Below are 16,380 nucleotides of genomic sequence, written 5' to 3'. Positions count from 1 at the left end.
CATGATTTGAATTTGGGCGTCACTATGGGGAGAAGGATTTTTAGAGGGGTGGCGGGGAAATCTGGAACCGTCGCTATGAACGATCTTTCGGTTGTACTCTAGCTTCTTCAGCTGGCATCTCGAAACAAAAAATGGAGGACTCCCTCTGGAGGTCAGGTCAACATGCATCAAGGACAAATAAAGAGAAACGGCATTGGGCACTCTTGAACCAAACAAAATGTGTGCAATATTGATATTGTGAGGCGACTGATGAGAACGTAGCGGGGTCTGCCTATTTCCTGCCTTCAACCTGCGTGCGCGAGTCAGTACATACCTGGCTTGAGCTTTGGTGTAATTGATTCCTACCATGATGATGTGGTATCCAAACTCCGTCTTGGCCTCTCCGTAGACGGGGCTCGCCGTTGTACTGGCGCTCAGAGCAAACGCAACGTCCTCGAACTTTGGGTCCAGGCTACCCTTTGTCTTCCAGCCCAGAGCACCACCTGTGAACCAATCAGCATGGGTCCTCACCCTCGATGAAGCTGCTCATGATGGGCATCACTCACCTTGTCTTGCCTTGTCTTCGGAGAACTCTCTCGCCACCTCATCAAACTTGGTTCCGTCTCTCAGCTTAGCCAAAGCCTCCTCCTTCTTGGCATGCTTCTCGCACTGGCATCAGTGGTCAGATTAAAAATTCCCAAGAAAATCCCACAGCTAGAGAAGACGATGCTCACCAAGATGTGCCGGACATTGATGGACTGCGCGCCCTTAGCCGCCTTGCCGCCCTTGTCGTCGCTCTCACCCTTGGCACCCTTCTTCCCTCCAGCAGACTTGCCCCCGTCCTTCTTGTCGGCCGGCTTCTTGTCGTTCTTGCCCATCTTGAGGTAGCTGCGGAGTGGTGTCGGGCGTGATGCGGACGATGAAATTTGGCCTGGAGGGGTTGGATAGTGGGGGAATTGACTATGGCGGCAACCCCCACCATGAAAAGACTCTGTCAACGGCGGCTGCGACCAATGGAGTGCGGGGAAGCCAACTTCAACACCACGTCTGATCATCCGACAGCATCTTAATGTCGCTCAGAGTGCGATTTCCACGGCTCTTTCGTAAAACGTTTTGTCTGATTTTTACTATTGTGATCAAAACTCTTTCCATGCCAAATATTGTCTGACCGAAATTATGGATCGGTCGACCGCCGTCCTCGTCGGGCACCGTTTTGCAAAACTTGTATGCGAAAAGGGTTGCAGCTCTTCGGATTCCCAAATCCACAACCAGAGATAGTCTCTCAGAAATGCCAATGAGTTCCTCCCATGACATTAAATTGGAAAGATCTTGTCGAAGCTTAAGCTACAAATCAGTCCTTGTCATTCCGCAGTGGGAGGTGACCGCGAGGCAACGATCCTCTATTTCAATGAAGATGAGTTGAGAAACAACCTTTCTTTGAAATTGCTCTACCTGGTATGTTTGAGTGTGAACTGAGGCGAACCCAGGCCACGTATCAAAGTTTGCAAATCCAGCAACGCCTCGATCAACGATTTGGATGGCATTCTGAAAAGTCTAGTAAATGCAATTCTTTTCTACGGGTATCAATACACTATTCTCTCATGGCCTCCACAGCTTGTCCAATCAACTCAAGAAAGGCACCCTCCTCGATCCGAATATCGGCCCAGTGCCATCGGTCTCGTCGGATAAGACCTCTCTTCCTGCCCTTATCATCCTCCTCATGTCCCACCATCTCGGCGTGGGTGCTAAAGTACTTATGGCCCAACATCTGCGCCACATTCCTGAATCCCTTGTGGGACATGCTCGACGGTTGAATCTCAACGACCGCGGCGCCGTTCTCCCGGAGAAACATTGTGTGCGTCAGTCCCGCGCCGTGGGCGCCTACCAGGATATCGGTGGACTGTACGATTCGAAGCTGTTCGGGGAAGGTCACCGCTCCTAGGTCGATTGCCTGAAAGTTGGCGTCGGGGAACGCATTTCGAGCTGCGTCTAGTAAGACTTCCTGGTCCAGGAGCTTGCGGGAGCCCCGTCGATCGATGAGCGTGACGTTGAGTGGTTTGCCTTGTCGCCGCCCCGTCTCGAATTCGACGCCGAATTGCTGCATCACTCGTCGTGTAAAGACCTTCAGTAGCGGCGCGTCCTTGCAGTCTCTATCTTCCCAATCGTTCTGCCACAGAGGGTTGCTTCCTCCGGCGAGTGGAATGATGAGGTTCTGAGGCGTCTCGGCGAGGGCCTGGGCTTGCACTGGGTCTTCCAAGACCTTGCTGAGGCGAAGTGGCTCACGACCTGCAAACATTCCCCATAATGGATATAGAGGTCCTTCTTCTTGGTTGTCCAGGAAGACTACTTGGGTTCGTGGGACATCCCCAGGGATGGTAAAGAAAGGTTTGTTAAGATCGCTGCCGTCGTGACTGAGACGCAAGACGTCGAGGGACATAACCATCGACCATATCTCCATGAGCGAGTGCCAGATATTGGAGTGGCCTTCCCTCTTCACGAGGATTGTGAACGGGCGGCTACCATGATGGGTTGGCGCTTGCGTGACTGAGGATGGCGATGCCCCAGCTTGGACGTGGACGAAGTTCTGGAATAGGAAGCCCGGACCGGTGTCGTACCAGTAGTTTCTGATATTTGAGAAGGAAATGATGCCATTTGCTGTTTCGTTGCCGGTAGGTTGTCGCACATCGCAGTCCACATGGAATTTACCGCTTTCGCGGTCTAGTACGGCGCCCTGGCCGATACAAAACGAGTCGCGGTTGTCGTTGGATTGTGTATGACTGTGGAAACATGTCAGGTTTGCGCTTGACTCTGCCGAACAGTATTGAATCCTTTGATCGCGGAGTTCGTTCAGATATCGAGGACCGAAGCGTTTGGCGCAGAATTCCGACTCGGGCAGGTCCGGCTTGCTCAAAGTCACGAGTTCCGGTAGAGAAATCAGAACCTCTTGCTTAGGCGGCCGTGGTGTGGGGTGGAATGGGTTGTGGAGAAACGACAGCCTCTCGCCAGTTTGTGTAGACTGAGACGACGATACAAGAAGGTGAAGAAGAACCATTATAAGCAGCGCCGCCGCCCCGGCCCGCTTGCTCTTCGGTAGTAGACGTGAACGCATAGTGAGCAGACATACGGAGAACCCATAGGAAGCCGAGCGCCGAAAGTTGTTCGGTTGATACTTGATACCGGGCATGATAAATCAAAAGGAGGTCGGAAAGAGGCAAAGCGTGACGTGAGTCCCGCCGGTGGGGAGGAGAGAATGGTTGATAAACTTGCTCCCTTCTCGGAAGACAAACAAAGCAGGCAAACGAACAAGGCTGGATGGTGGGTTCAGTTCTTGTGTGCAAGGCAGGCAGCCTGAGCCCCGTTCGGAATAATCACCAACATGCTGCATGCCTGACCAACAAAGGCTCAGGGGTGGGCGGACGACAGGAAAGGTGCGCTCTATCCGCGCGGCCTACCAGCCGTTGGAAGGCAGTGAGAATAATTTGTTTTCTCTCCACCCACGTGCATCTCCCATCAGTTTCCCCCATGCACTTAGCCGCTGATAACTTTCTGTTGGACGGAGAAGGTACCCGACCCCAGTCTCCTGCAGGGGGCCATGAGGTCTTACAAGGCTCAGGCAGGATGGATTCCGGATATGAATATGAGTTGTGTTGGACCGCTTTACCTCCCGCAGAAGGTAAGTTGGCACATGGCTGGCCTCTTTTGGCAGCAAACTGTCCCATCACAATACTCTGATACGGGTGGTCGTCGGCCCATCCAACGGCGAAAGTGGGGCGCTTCCGTTGTATCACCGGACAAACCAACTAGCCAACCATCCTACTCCTAACGTTGCGCTTTTCCCAGAAAACTTTCCCATTTTCGAATCAGTATGATCCGGTGTTCTTGCCAGAACCCAAGATTCTTGTCCAAGGAGATATGTTGCGGTGACTCGTCGGGCTTTGTCGGGTCCGAATCGCCTGGGTCATGTATCATTTTGCCCACGTCCAATAGACCCATTTATTTTGAGGCACAGACCAATGGTTTATTAGCTTTAAGGTGCTGTTGGTACAGAGTAGCATCCCGCCAAATCTTACCAGGATCTGTATGAGAGGATGTGATGAGAGAGTGTCAGTACCCAGCTCTTGGGCGGCGCAGGCCAATGGCAGATCAGTTCGAAATGCTGTTGGTAGCACCTTGTTGTCGCTGACCAGGATTATCAGGCGGATATGGCAAAAAATCTGGCGATGATTTTTCGTCTCTTTGCTGAAGAAGTACGTACTCACTGAACTACTGAAAAGCCATAAGGATGGCAGCAGTCTCTGCTCAGCACATCCGCCAACTTTTGCCCTCTCATTACCACCACTATCAATACTCGTCATAAGTATACTGTGACACGTTGATATATCATATACCACTTACTTTGGGATCGAAACCTCGGGAACTGTCATTAAGATGTTTAACAGTAATAACTGAGGCAAAACGAAGCAGTATACATGTATGTGTAGCATGGCCGGGCGACTGTAGTGTCACCTATTTGGAAGCCACGCAAGGGCTATAGGCTTGTGGGTTCGAATCCTTAACCAGGATCCTCAGAAGCAGGCTGTAATAAAAGAACGGCAGGCTGCAGCGCAAAGCCCGGCAACTCCCCTGTACCAAATTCGAGTCTCCGAAAGACTTGATGGATTCACAGCCATCTTCCGAAGTCAGCGGAGAATCTGTTCTTCCTGTTGTTTACCATCACCACCTTGGATTTATAGAGCTTTAAGGAGGTCAAGTTGTGTTCTGCTTGTTACCACTATCGACCGGCGACTCGTGTAGGCGATGGAGCCTTCAACTCTGACGGCTCATGGCTCGCTAGCCGTTCTATTGATTTTGCCAGCATATCTCGCGACACTGGTTCAGGCAGCTTGTGCACCATATCCTGTTCCCATACGACTCGGCAATGTTTCATTGTCAAACGGCCAGGTAGCAAGAGGCTTAGAACTAGCCATTGGGGAACCCGAGCAGAAGTTCGCTTTCATCCCACAGAGGTATTCAACCTAAGCATATACTGTTTTCTTTGCTGATTCTGTGGTACATTGCTAACGAATTTCTCAACTCAGTGGCCAAAACGGCACGTTGTTGTACGGCACCAACGGTGTTTGTACTCTTCGCGGCTCTGACAAGTGGTCCAAGGACGGCTGCACTTCCTTTCGAGGAGGTTCTTATGAACCACTCGCATCAAAGAAAAGCAAAACGACATCACACGATGCAATCCCTGAAGATGACGGATGGCCAGATGTCAACCCTGTCGTTGATACGATGAAACTTAACAGCAACCTTACGCTCGATAACCTGGCCATGGGTACAGCGATGAGCGATTGGGATACTCAAGGCTATTACGCCATGATGGGACTCGGATTAGGATCAAACTCTACCATATTGAGGGTCCTAAAAGAATCAGGCAAGATTGCCTCGCGAACGTGGAGTCTCTTTTGGGGCCGCGGCTTTGGAATGTCCTCTCAGCTGGACGGTCATCTTATATACGGAGGTTACGACCGAGCAAAAGTGTCCGGAAAGCGATACACCCAGTCCCTGACGCCCAACATTGCTCAGTGCAAGTCACAACTCGTGGTGACAGTCACGGATCTGACTATGAACTTCGATAACGGTACAGACGTCAGCATTTTCCCGTCAAAGTCGAGCGCCATCTCCACCTGCATCAACCCAACGCTTCCGCTGATGATGAGGATGCCTCTGGATCCTTACTTCTATAACTTTCTTGACTATACGGACAATACCATCGAAAACATGACTCGCTCCCTCGGGTATCACTACTGGAACATGAAATACCTTCCCAACCAAAAGCCGTATGTCCCCCCTAATCCCCAAGTCGTGTACAGCACTCCAAGCTATTCAGGTCAATTGTCCACCTCATTACGCTGACAGAAGTTGTGCCTATAGATACGACGGTGCTCTAACAATCACACTCTCGTCCGGTTTGAAAATCCGTGTGGACCGCGATAACCTCGTTCTACCACACGTGCTACTCGATGAGCAAACAGGAGAGATGCTTGTCAACGCAACAGAGAAGGATATGCTCATCGACTCCATGCAGGATGTCAACAAGAACGACATGGCGCAGCTCGGCTGGCAGTTCCTCTCCGCCGCCTACCTTCAAGTCAACCACGACACTTCCGAGTTCTCGCTCTGGCAGGCAAACCCCACGTGGAGCCAAGACATCGTGGCTCTAGACTCCGGTGACAACGACGTCACCGACTTCTGTTCTTCCCAGTCCAGCGAAGGCAATAAGACCGTGAATGGCGGTGGGGACGTCGGCGGCAGTGGGGAGAGTAGCGGGAATGACTCGTCGGCAAGCACAAGCTCCCCGGGCCTCTCACGCGGAGCTATCTCCGGGATTGCCGTTGGCGGAGCCGCAGTTGTGGCCCTCATCATTGGAACTGCAGTATGGTTTCTCAAGAGAAAGAAGTCGAAGGCCCCTTCAATACCCTCGCCGGGAATGGGGCAGAACGCATCGTGGCTGCCACAGCCTCCAGGCCAAGACCTTCCACCCAAGACACCACCAACGTGCGAGTTGGAAAATGGAGATACTACAAACTTCCGGCGGTATGAGATGGCGGGATGAACAGTGATGAAGGGCCGACGCAGTCGTGCCAGAAATAATGTTACATATTGATGACGTTCGAAGGGGGGTGGCTTTTCTTCTTTAGATCTAGAACCTATTTTGTATTATACCTCACGAACACTTCGTCCTCGTCTTACCCTCTAGCTAGCCTCTTTGGCAGAAACAAGTCAGTATTCTATCCTCGGCGACACCCAGTGGCTTGTACTGTTCGGGGTATCTCTATTTTTTGGTGTTTCGGTCTTGAAGACATCGTTGGTCTTCGAGATTAGTTGAGTAGGAGGCGCACGGGCCTTGTAAGCGGTGTACTGACCCCGCGGTCATACCTGAGTGATTGTGAAGTCTGGCATTTGTCATCCCACTGAAAAGTGGACGGAATGGAAACAAGTCAGTTCGCACTTGGAAGACTGAAGATTGGATTGATGTCTAAACAAAATTGGTGTTTTCTTGTCTTACAAGGCGGCCTAGGGCTCTTGCAGTACAGGGATCGTGATCCAAGGCGAACTTACGATTTGTCATAGATCTTCAAAACCCACTCTCAAATACTTGGTAAGCAAAAATGCCATTCAGCTTACCAAACACAGCTGAAAGATGTCAGTCCTTGCTCGGAGCCAATTTGTCCGTCCGTGTCTTAAGTTTCAGTGTATGCGGGGTCCGTGGTAGGCAGATCGTAGCACCGGAAACAGTTTCCAAGTTAGGTGCAAGCTGAGCGCAACTACTAGGGTTTCCTACTCATAAAAGAGCTTGCCAGAGTCCCTCTCACCACCGATTTAAAGATAGCTAATCAGATTAACCGGACATAACGAATGAGACTTTAAGTTTCAGTAAACATCAAGTATTGTTCAGTTGACTCTATCCATTTAACGTTGAATCCAATCCACTTAGCAACAATTCCAATAAATCCCCACAAAAAGCCGCACCAACAAGACCAAAATGGCATCTGAGAAGCTTAAACCGATCAGGGTCTGGACCTCCAAGAACGGCCCGAACCCATGGAAAGTCCATTTTGTCCTCGAGGAGCTCGGGATCCCCTACGAAGAAAAGTACATCGACTTCCCCGACATGAAGAAGCCGCCCTTTGAAGCGATCAACATCAACGGGCGCGTACCCGCCATCGAGGACGGCAACACGGGCATCACGCTGTGGGAGTCCGGCGCCATCCTCGAGTATCTCGTCGAGACGTACGACAAGGAGAAGAGGTCAATCAGCTTCGAGCCGGGCACGGCCGACTACTTCCACGCCAAGCAGTGGCTGCACTTTCAAATGTCCGGTCAGGGCCCGTACTTTGGCCAGGCCATCTGGTTCCACCGGTACCACTCCGAAGACGTGCAGAGTGCCAAGGACCGGTACGTCAAGGAAATTCGGAGGGTTTCCTGGGTCCTGGACCGGGCACTCGAGGGACGCGAGTTCCTGGTGGGCGACAAGTGCTCCTATGCGGATATTGCTTTTATCCCCTGGTTCAATGTCGCGTTCTACCCGTGGTATAACATGAAGGTTCCTGGTGCATTTGCGGATCAGATCGATTTTGCAAAGGAGTTCCCGAACACGGCCGCGTGGATGGACAGGCTCAGAGCTAGGCCTGTCATTGCGGAGACCTTGAAGAAGAGAGCTGCAACTCTGTAGAAGAAGAAAAAGCGTAGATAGTAATCCGTTCATGGAGTCAGATGAAAATACATGTCAGTATACAAGCAAGCGCGTATATGAGAAAATGCGTTGTGACATGCTGCACATTACGACATAGAGACATCTTGGCCCGAAACCCCCACTATTTGCGGAAGAGCCATCCGGGCCCGCCTCCGGGCCGCTTTTTGTCAGCCCAAACGAGGCCGAGATCGACCCGGACGAGCGAATCTCGTTCAGGTCTCTCAGCGGCTCGCCCAGGAAGCCGGATAGAAGCCCGCTTTCATCGCTCTCGCTTCCTCATACGCTGCGATATCTATATCCGCTACAGTGGGGAAGTGAGTGTATAACAGCCCAGAAGAATGAGGTTGGCAGGTGCCATTGTATCCGAATCAGTGAACGCAATTGGAGAACACGGAAGCGGGCGGGGGGCAAATACCGCTCGGAGCCGATTGCGACCTTGAGATCATTAATGTGTGTCTTTGCTTCGGACTGGTATACTTGCCTTATCCGGACGAGTGGGAAACTTGCGTTTTGGCACATGGCAAATCAGCGTCGATGCAAAGTCGATTATTCGCGGCTCGCGTCCTCGCGTTGAAAACAAAAGTGGAATTTCCGGAGCGACCTGGGACCTGCAGCTTATGAACCATGAAGTTTGAACGCCCTACCACGCGCAGACAGGCACGCACTGGAGCCAATCTCTGCGTAAAACCGAGATCTCCGAGTACTGGAATTTTCTCTTAGCTCGGCACCAAGGAGCCCAGCGTTATCGCTGGCAAAGGTTGCCTCACCGTCATTGATGGAGCTTTCTATCATTAGCCTTGTGGGAATAAACCGGGATCTAGTAGAATGCAAAGTGGGAGAAAGAGAGAGAGGCAACTTCCCTGTCGTGCTCGGTATGAAGTCACGTATCAGTCTTGCTAATCCTCAATGACTCAATGTTGCAACTTTCTCGGTGTTCCTTCCGCTGCCGTCTGTAACAGTTCCAACTCTAAAGAGACATCACACCCATATCAGCTGAATCTGAGATCCAGGAAGTATGTTCCCCTGGCGCTCTACTAGGTGTACCTGAGGAGAAATCTGTTGGGGAATAGGATGCAATCTTTTCTACAACGCCGGCGTGCGGGCGTTGAAGCCCAGGCGCAAATCGACAGAGACATTGGAAAAGCACAGTCCTTAACAGCGCAAAGAGGGCCGCACGACGATATAGGCAGGGACCTTGAGAACCAATCTTCTTCATCACAGGAGGAGGAGAAGCGAGCAAGTCCACTCTTGGATACACCAGGCGGCACTACCACCACCGCCAAACCCGAAAGCAACGAGCAACCAAATCAAGTAGGGGAGTACGATGCCTCCGGTACGACCATCGAACGGAGCCAGACGGCACGGACAGGACACTCCGTAGGCACGGCCCTCGGCCGCGTCCTAACCGGCATCCACGTCCGGGACCGGACCGGCGAAGAGGGCCACGGCGGCCGCGTCTTCGTCGTCGGCTGGGCGGGGCCGGACGACCCCTTAGACCCGCACAACTGGCCCACGGCGAAGCGCATCGGCGTGACGCTCCAAATCTCCCTCATCGCCCTCTTCGTCGGCTCCGCGTCCGGCATCGACGCCACGGTCCTCCCGCAGGCCGCGCAGGATCTCGGCGTCAGCCAGGTCGCCGAGTCGCTCGCCACGGGCCTCTACCTCGTCGGCATGGGCCTGGGCTCCCTCATCGCGGGGCCCTTTTCCGAAACCTTTGGTCGCAACGCCGTGTACGCGGCTTCCATGGCCATCTTCATGATTTGGATCATGGCGTCCGGCCTGGCGCCCAACTTTGGCGCGCAAATCGTCTTCCGCTTCCTGGCGGGATGCTCCGCCTCGACGCCCCTCGTCTGCTCCGGCGGCTCCATCGCAGACATGTACAACCGGCTCGAAAAGACGTGGAGTTTTCCCTTGTACGCGATAACCTGCTTCGGCGGCCCCATGATCGGCGCCGTTATGGGCGCCTACATTGGACCTTCCAACGCCGTGAGCTGGCGCTGGGTAGAGTGGACGACGCTCATCTCGTCTGGGCTCGTGCTGGTGCTTGTCCTGCTCTTCATGCCCGAGACGTACGGCCCGCTGCTCCTGCAGTGGAAGGCCGCACACTACCGCCGTATCACGGGCGATGACCGCTTCCGCTCCGAGCACGAGATCGTCGACGCCACGCTCTTCAGCCGCCTCAAGACGAGCATGACGAGGCCGTTCCTCATGCTGACGGAGCCCATCATCATCGCCATGACGCTGTACATCACCGTCGTCTACATCGTCCTCTTCACTTTTCTCGTCGGGTGGCCCTACATTTTTGAATATACCTACGGTCTCGACCAAGGGCTCGCCAACATCATCTTCATCTCCATGTTCGTCGGCACGCAGGTCAATTTCCTCTTTGTGCCCTTCATCTACGCCAAGACAGCGAAACGGGTCAAAAGCGATGGTGGAAAAGCGGGCTTCAAACCAGAGATCCGTCTGTGGTACGCCACCTCAGGCGCCGCCGTCTCCCTCCCCATATCGCTTTTCTGGCTCGGCTGGACAAACTTCTCCAACATCAGCGTCTGGTCTGCCATCTTCGCGGTCGCCGTGTTCGGGTACGGCGTCACCGGCATCTTCATGTGCGTGTACATGTACATAATCGACTCGTACGAGATATACTCGGCCTCTGCGCTCACGTTCGTCGCGCTCATCAGGTATATGGTTGCGGGCGGCATGACCGTGGTAGGAATCCCCTTTTACGAGAAGATGGGAACGCACTACACTCTGACTATCCTCGCCTGTATATCGGCCGTGCTTGCGCCGATACCCTATGTTTTGTATCACTATGGCCACTGGCTTCGAGCCAAGAGCCGCTTTGCGGTATCAATGTAAAGTAGTATCACATCTAGACAGCGTCACCTTTCTCCTAAATAGCACATCACGCTGCTGCACGTACATTTGTATATTTCTTCATGAGTTGTAGGATAATGATGACCATCCTACCTAGCTCAAGAAAAACGCTGAGCGGCAAGCTAGATCTAGCTGACGCGGTGCGGCCAGGCTGTTTGTCTGTCGAAGAGAGAGTGTTTTATGTGTACTCGGCCACGATATCGATATGCATCTAATGAATCCGAGACTTGAAGGTTTCGGATTAACAAGGATCTAGACGGACACCTCCAAACGAAAACCCTCCAATCCACTTTCTTTCAAAGTCTTTGGAAACCATCAGAAACGCCTCACCATCGCTGCCGACTTCCACTTCTGGCCCGGGCACCTCGCACCAGCCAGTGTTCCTGAAAGTATTCCAAAGCCCTGGCCCAATGACTTGCTCTTTGTAACCATCCTCCAAGAGTTGGGGAGGAAACCGTGGAGTGATGTCAGCATCGACGAATTGGCCGAGGAAATTATTGGGGCTCCTTGCTCGCCCGGCGCTGCAACGCAAGTTCCAGGGATAAAACCATGGAGAATCTGGCATTGGTTTACCCATCTCGATCAAGTCTGCCGGGAAGTATCTTTCTCTGATCGTATTTTCTGGTGAACCATCGGGGGACCAGCAGGATGGCACAGATTGTGATGAACTAGGACAGTTCTTACCTGCAAAGAACCAAAATACCCACCGAGAGCGGTACCGAGAGCGGTACCGGCCAGGGTCTATCCACTTGATGTGCCCACGAATCTGCAAGTTCACGATGCGGCGACACGTCAGAATAGTTTCTCCAATCGGTTTAACACTGTTCTGGCTCTCAATGTGTGGCTCAACGGTTGTTCCAAGAGGATAGCCATTGTCCCCCACGGGTTCCCTGTACCAGAGTAGGCGCCCTGGAAAGTCTTGATCGAGATCTTTCTCGTGTAGGCTCGAGAAACTCTTGGAGGGAATGGCGTGGGGTCTTGGAGCACCATTGTGCTTATTCCATTGTTTTTCACGCTCCCTTTCAATTTCGAGCGTCTCATCTCGAGCCACCAGTGAGTTCCTAGCAAGGATTTTGAGCCTTTCAATAACGTTATCGTACTCGTCATCATGGGGCCCGAATTTTACCATGTTAGAATGAGTACGGGCAATGGGACACGTGTGCTGGGGGCCTCCTTCCCAGCGGCGGCGATGAGTTGCCGATTCTTGGTCAACAAGAAGCTCGGGTCTTCCAGTCATCTTCCAGTTTCCGACTTCGTCCTGTTTGGTGTCAACGCTGATACAAAGGGCGCAGTGGAGATGACTCGTTCACCTTCTGTGCCGTTGGCGACACGTGTGTCTCGTAGAAGTACACGATCTCAGAGTCGCCTTCTCCGCCCAGGGCTGCAGGAAATTCCTTCTCGCCAACACTTATGATCTGCGAACCAAGGCGATCTAGCGACTGAAGAAGGGGAAGGTTTGGCCCGTGTGCAACGATGGGGATGAGCGATTCAATCTTCATACCAAGGTGAGGAACTCCAAAGAAGGCGATACCATATACCGCCCGAACGATCTGTGAATCTTGTTCGTTGTCGGACTTGAACATATCAATCAGCGCCTAGATTCCTTGTTAAACCTGTGCAACCTTAAGGGAGTCATCTCATTCAACCAACCTGCTTCGCGATGAGCCCACCCATGCTATGGGCAATTAGAATTATCGGTCTAGTTGGAGGGCCAGCTAACGGGAGCAGGCTGTTGCGGAGCTTCTTTGCCAGGTCTTCTATCTTTTGGATACTTTTACTGTCTGCAAGAGTAGAATTGTAACCCCAAGTTATAACTCGAGCAATCTGAGTCTTGTCCTTGGCTTCTCTCAGGTGAAATGGAAGAGAGTCTCGTAGCCACATGTGGCTTCCGCCCCTTTCCTTGAACGAACCGAAGGCGTGTCCGCCAAGCCCAGGAATCGCGACAACACTGTCAAATAATCAGCGTTGGCATCATATCTTCATTAGGTATACATGATGTTTACTCAATCTTGTGACCCTTTGATGACGGCATGTGCAGAGTAGTTATCCCCTCGAAATCGTCGTCGATCATCATAGATTGACTTTGGAGGCTACGGCGTCCTTCAACGGACACGTCAGGTAGCTGGATGTACCACGGTGGACGACTCAACTTGTGTGCTTGGAACTGAGATGGTAGAATTTCGAAAGTGACTGTGGCAGTGTTGGAGCGGCCGTGAATCTCGCGAGCGATAGACTTGACAACTGGTTTGCTCAGAGGATCGAGCTCACTTAGGTGCAACTCTAGATCATTGCCGCTCCATGTAAGAGGCACCCCGCGGATGCGAAATGTCTTGGTGGGATTGAATGACGGCACCGGTACGTTTCCGCGTGGTCTCTTGTAAAAGTGTAGAAAAGCGAAGATGGCCAGTGTAGCCAGAAAGTAAGACAGCGGCAGGCTCACTGGCTCCATCTTTCGAGAAGAACTGCTCCGTTTCTGTTTTTGATGATCTTTGACAGCGTCAAATTAAATCGTCGTCTGTGCTTAGGAAGTCGATCAAGAAAGTAGATCCTAGGACAGAAGGTAGGAGGGAAAGAGGGAACACATAAGGGAATTACAGATACCGACCAACCTTTTTTAATGAAGGTGCGGCTGGATCAGGCGTGATATGGTAGCCAATGAACCAAGACAGCGGTCAGTTGGGGCTGAAAATCGGAACACTTCTAAGCCACTGATCTTGGCTGCTTGTAGTGAAGCCATCAACTCGCACATTGATGCGAGGGCAGGCATACGTAGGCGCCATAGACCCGAATCGATCATTTTGAACTGACTATGCAGGCTGCGCCACATTAGTTTGTCTCGGCTGTGATAGGAGATGAGGAGGATCAGGCTGGCGAGTGGGCTCGACCGACTTATCCAGAGAATCGGGTTAATACCTGAGGGGAAGAATAGATCATGAGTCAACTGTCAAATTAATGCTATTGATAATCCTCTCTTTCAATGATTGATCCACTGCATTTGATAAAGGCCTAAAGAGCGCCACCATAAGCAGACTGCCTCGGTATCATTCTACTGTATTTTCCCGCCCAGCCGTCACTTTTTTGTGATACTGAAGCGTTGACAGAAGATAGAAAACAAAAAGACTCGACCACACAATCAACATTATTGCAATCGGCGCTGCAACGAATCCGAGTGATATGAGAGCAACACCGTATGAAAATGCTTGAAACTTCCCATCCGACCCCAGCCTCTCAGTTGCCAGGGCCACTTGCAAGGCCGACAGAATGACCGTGATGTAGATGAAAACCACCAAGAGCCAGCCAAAGTTGCGCTCGAAAAAAGTGGTGTACTGCTTCGAACCCGAAATATAGCCGTACACAAAGTTCCTCGCCGAGAACCCAGCTGCGCCCAAGCGGGAGAGCGTGTTGAGGCGGGACAGGCGGAGTTCGCCATATTCGTAACGACGGCTCACCCAGCTCCGCGTTTGGAAGTCGTTTTGGTTGGAGAATTCGAGCACCATGTTTTTCCAATCTTCCCATGTTATGCAAGAAGGCAGTAAACCCATCTCGTGTGCGATTCGCAGATCGCTGCGGTAGCTGACGAGCCATACGTATGAGAGCAGCAACCCGCAAGCACTCTTATATAGCGCCTCATCCCCACAGATTGTCTCTTGCCACAAGGAGTGATCGAAAAAGTAGTCAGGTAAGGGTTTGACAAAGATGGTCGTCTCGTGCCACGTCATATGCTCCTCGGGGTTCTCGGTCACGCAAACGTTCCGCCCGACTACCTTTTGGCGATGAAGTGGACGCGCCGCTCGGGGAAGCCCCGCGAGCCACAGGTATGGGTACATCTTCTCCAACCTCGGGGTTTGCAGGTCGGTCTCGAGGAATAAAGTGACGCTTTCTCTGGCATTGACTAGTCGGTCATCGTTCCGGAAGATGGGGGGCAGAGTGGTGTTTATCGAAAGACGAAGGGCGGTGTCTCGCGAGACGGGTACGGGAGATTTGGGTGGTGGTGCAGTTGCATGCAGCGTTTGGGCCATCGCGCCGCCAACTTCGAGGTCGGGGATACAGTCTGACCATGGATGAGGAGACAAGATACTGCGAGACAAGTTAGTTCGACCGATTGAGCGGCTTCCGTAACAGTACTCTCAAATTGATGAATGTATGGCTGCTTATAAAGTATTCTTACGACCAGGCTAAAGCGGATGGGAAGCATCGGTATCGGTGATCCAGAGCCTTATGCCAGTGATTTGGCCAGGGTGAGCCATGGCTGCTTCTATGCGTACCTACATTCAAGTACAGTGGGTGTATGCAGTAACCGGCTGCACTCAAGCCGAGATTTGATTCCCTCCGAAGGCTGAAATTAGCTCCGATCAATTGAGACACACCTGCTTCTCCTGGCCGTTTTAGCTCAGCTAATGTACTCAGTATAGACCTTATCTCGCAGTCGAAGCAAGCATCCAGTCAGCCGCTGCCAGGGCTGGTGCAACAAGTGTGGGAAACGTGACGCAAAGGACTGTTCCATAGCGCCAAAGCTCTTCAAGACGGAATCCCCCTGCTGAATCAGGTACACACACAAGTGCGGGCGCCTAATATCACCAACAGCTCCGGGAATGACCCGGGAGCGGGCCCGGCGCTGCGGTCCGGAGGTGGAGTTGTTCTAAGGTGCATTGCCATTGAGGAGATCAAGGACATTGATAGCTGCGGGCGATGTTGAGAGTACAACCCAGCATGCGCGAAGACCCCAACAACCAGACATAAATAAAGCCGGCCAACCCCAAAGAAGCCGGGATTGGACATCTGGAAGAGGAGAAAAGAGACAAGAAACAGATATGAATCCCGGGTTTGCACAGCAATAACAGTCAAGGAAACTCTTCACAAATCAGCAACTCTTTATTCTCGAGGGTTTCTCCTATTCCCCCGCCCCTCCAATCCATGGACCTTGTCTCCCGAGAAATGTTGCACTTCACACGTTCTGCCTAATTGCTGTGAGTCTTCTCAACTCCCACGTGAAATTCCTCTCCCCTTCTTTCCATCTCGGACCTGCCGCATCATGTGACATGAGGTTGTTTTCTTTTTGCTTCGTATCAACTGCCTGCCAACCAGCCTCCTCGCCACATACCTCTCCCCCAACATCATCATCGCCCCCCTGCGACGTGACCGTCCAATGTTTGGTTTTTTTTTGTCAAAAAAGAAGAGGAAGAGAAGATAAAAAGCCCCTACGCGAAGTAGTTACACAAACAAAAGCCATTGAATAGCTTGAAAATAAACGCCAGCCCGTGGGATGATGTTCCTCCTCG

The 16,380-nt window shown here is 52.1% G+C and overlaps 7 protein-coding genes across 7 annotated transcripts, besides 1 other annotated feature; 3 read left to right on the top strand and 4 right to left on the bottom strand.

Annotated features, from left to right (window-relative positions):
- Window positions 1-271: 271 nt before the first annotated feature.
- On the bottom strand, window positions 272-857 carry CTAM01_09156 (peptidyl-prolyl cis-trans isomerase PIN4; the record flags this gene model as incomplete). Its single annotated transcript, XM_060525175.1, has 4 exons — window positions 272-289; window positions 346-482; window positions 546-648; window positions 714-857. The coding sequence occupies 4 exons, from the start codon at window positions 855-857 to the stop codon at window positions 272-274; spliced, it is 402 nt and encodes a 133-aa protein (XP_060380119.1).
- Window positions 858-1,570: 713 nt separating this feature from the next.
- CTAM01_09155 (DUF563 domain-containing protein) lies at window positions 1,571-3,163 on the bottom strand (the record flags this gene model as incomplete). Its single annotated transcript, XM_060525174.1, has 1 exon — window positions 1,571-3,163. The coding sequence occupies one exon, from the start codon at window positions 3,161-3,163 to the stop codon at window positions 1,571-1,573; it is 1,593 nt and encodes a 530-aa protein (XP_060380118.1).
- Window positions 3,164-3,507: 344 nt separating this feature from the next.
- Window positions 3,508-3,573: a sequence feature (Short protein (CTAM01_09154, KAK1493963.1) was converted to a misc_feature.).
- Window positions 3,574-4,776: 1,203 nt separating this feature from the next.
- On the top strand, window positions 4,777-6,580 carry CTAM01_09153 (uncharacterized protein; the record flags this gene model as incomplete). The annotated part of the gene is made up of 3 exons (XM_060525173.1): window positions 4,777-4,985; window positions 5,058-5,804; window positions 5,899-6,580. The coding sequence occupies 3 exons, from the start codon at window positions 4,777-4,779 to the stop codon at window positions 6,578-6,580; spliced, it is 1,638 nt and encodes a 545-aa protein (XP_060380117.1).
- A 930-nt stretch (window positions 6,581-7,510) lies between these two features.
- Window positions 7,511-8,200, top strand: CTAM01_09152 (glutathione S-transferase II; the record flags this gene model as incomplete). Its single annotated transcript, XM_060525172.1, has 1 exon — window positions 7,511-8,200. The coding sequence occupies one exon, from the start codon at window positions 7,511-7,513 to the stop codon at window positions 8,198-8,200; it is 690 nt and encodes a 229-aa protein (XP_060380116.1).
- Window positions 8,201-9,292: 1,092 nt separating this feature from the next.
- Window positions 9,293-11,083, top strand: CTAM01_09151 (major facilitator superfamily transporter; the record flags this gene model as incomplete). The annotated part of the gene is made up of 1 exon (XM_060525171.1): window positions 9,293-11,083. The coding sequence occupies one exon, from the start codon at window positions 9,293-9,295 to the stop codon at window positions 11,081-11,083; it is 1,791 nt and encodes a 596-aa protein (XP_060380115.1).
- A 259-nt stretch (window positions 11,084-11,342) lies between these two features.
- CTAM01_09150 (uncharacterized protein) lies at window positions 11,343-13,550 on the bottom strand (the record flags this gene model as incomplete). Its single annotated transcript, XM_060525170.1, has 4 exons — window positions 11,343-12,359; window positions 12,412-12,696; window positions 12,752-13,049; window positions 13,105-13,550. The coding sequence occupies 4 exons, from the start codon at window positions 13,548-13,550 to the stop codon at window positions 11,343-11,345; spliced, it is 2,046 nt and encodes a 681-aa protein (XP_060380114.1).
- Window positions 13,551-14,142: 592 nt separating this feature from the next.
- On the bottom strand, window positions 14,143-15,120 carry CTAM01_09149 (uncharacterized protein; the record flags this gene model as incomplete). The annotated part of the gene is made up of 1 exon (XM_060525169.1): window positions 14,143-15,120. One exon carries the CDS (start codon window positions 15,118-15,120, stop codon window positions 14,143-14,145), a length of 978 nt encoding a protein of 325 aa, XP_060380113.1.
- Window positions 15,121-16,380: the final 1,260 nt, after the last annotated feature.

This window comes from Colletotrichum tamarilloi, assembly GCF_030869305.1.
Source record: "Colletotrichum tamarilloi strain Tom-12 chromosome Unknown Scaffold_35.1, whole genome shotgun sequence".
Lineage (NCBI taxonomy): Eukaryota > Fungi > Ascomycota > Sordariomycetes > Glomerellales > Glomerellaceae > Colletotrichum > Colletotrichum tamarilloi.
The sequence above is the reverse complement of the archived record's forward strand: the minus strand, read 5'-3'. Positions and strand labels throughout refer to the sequence as shown.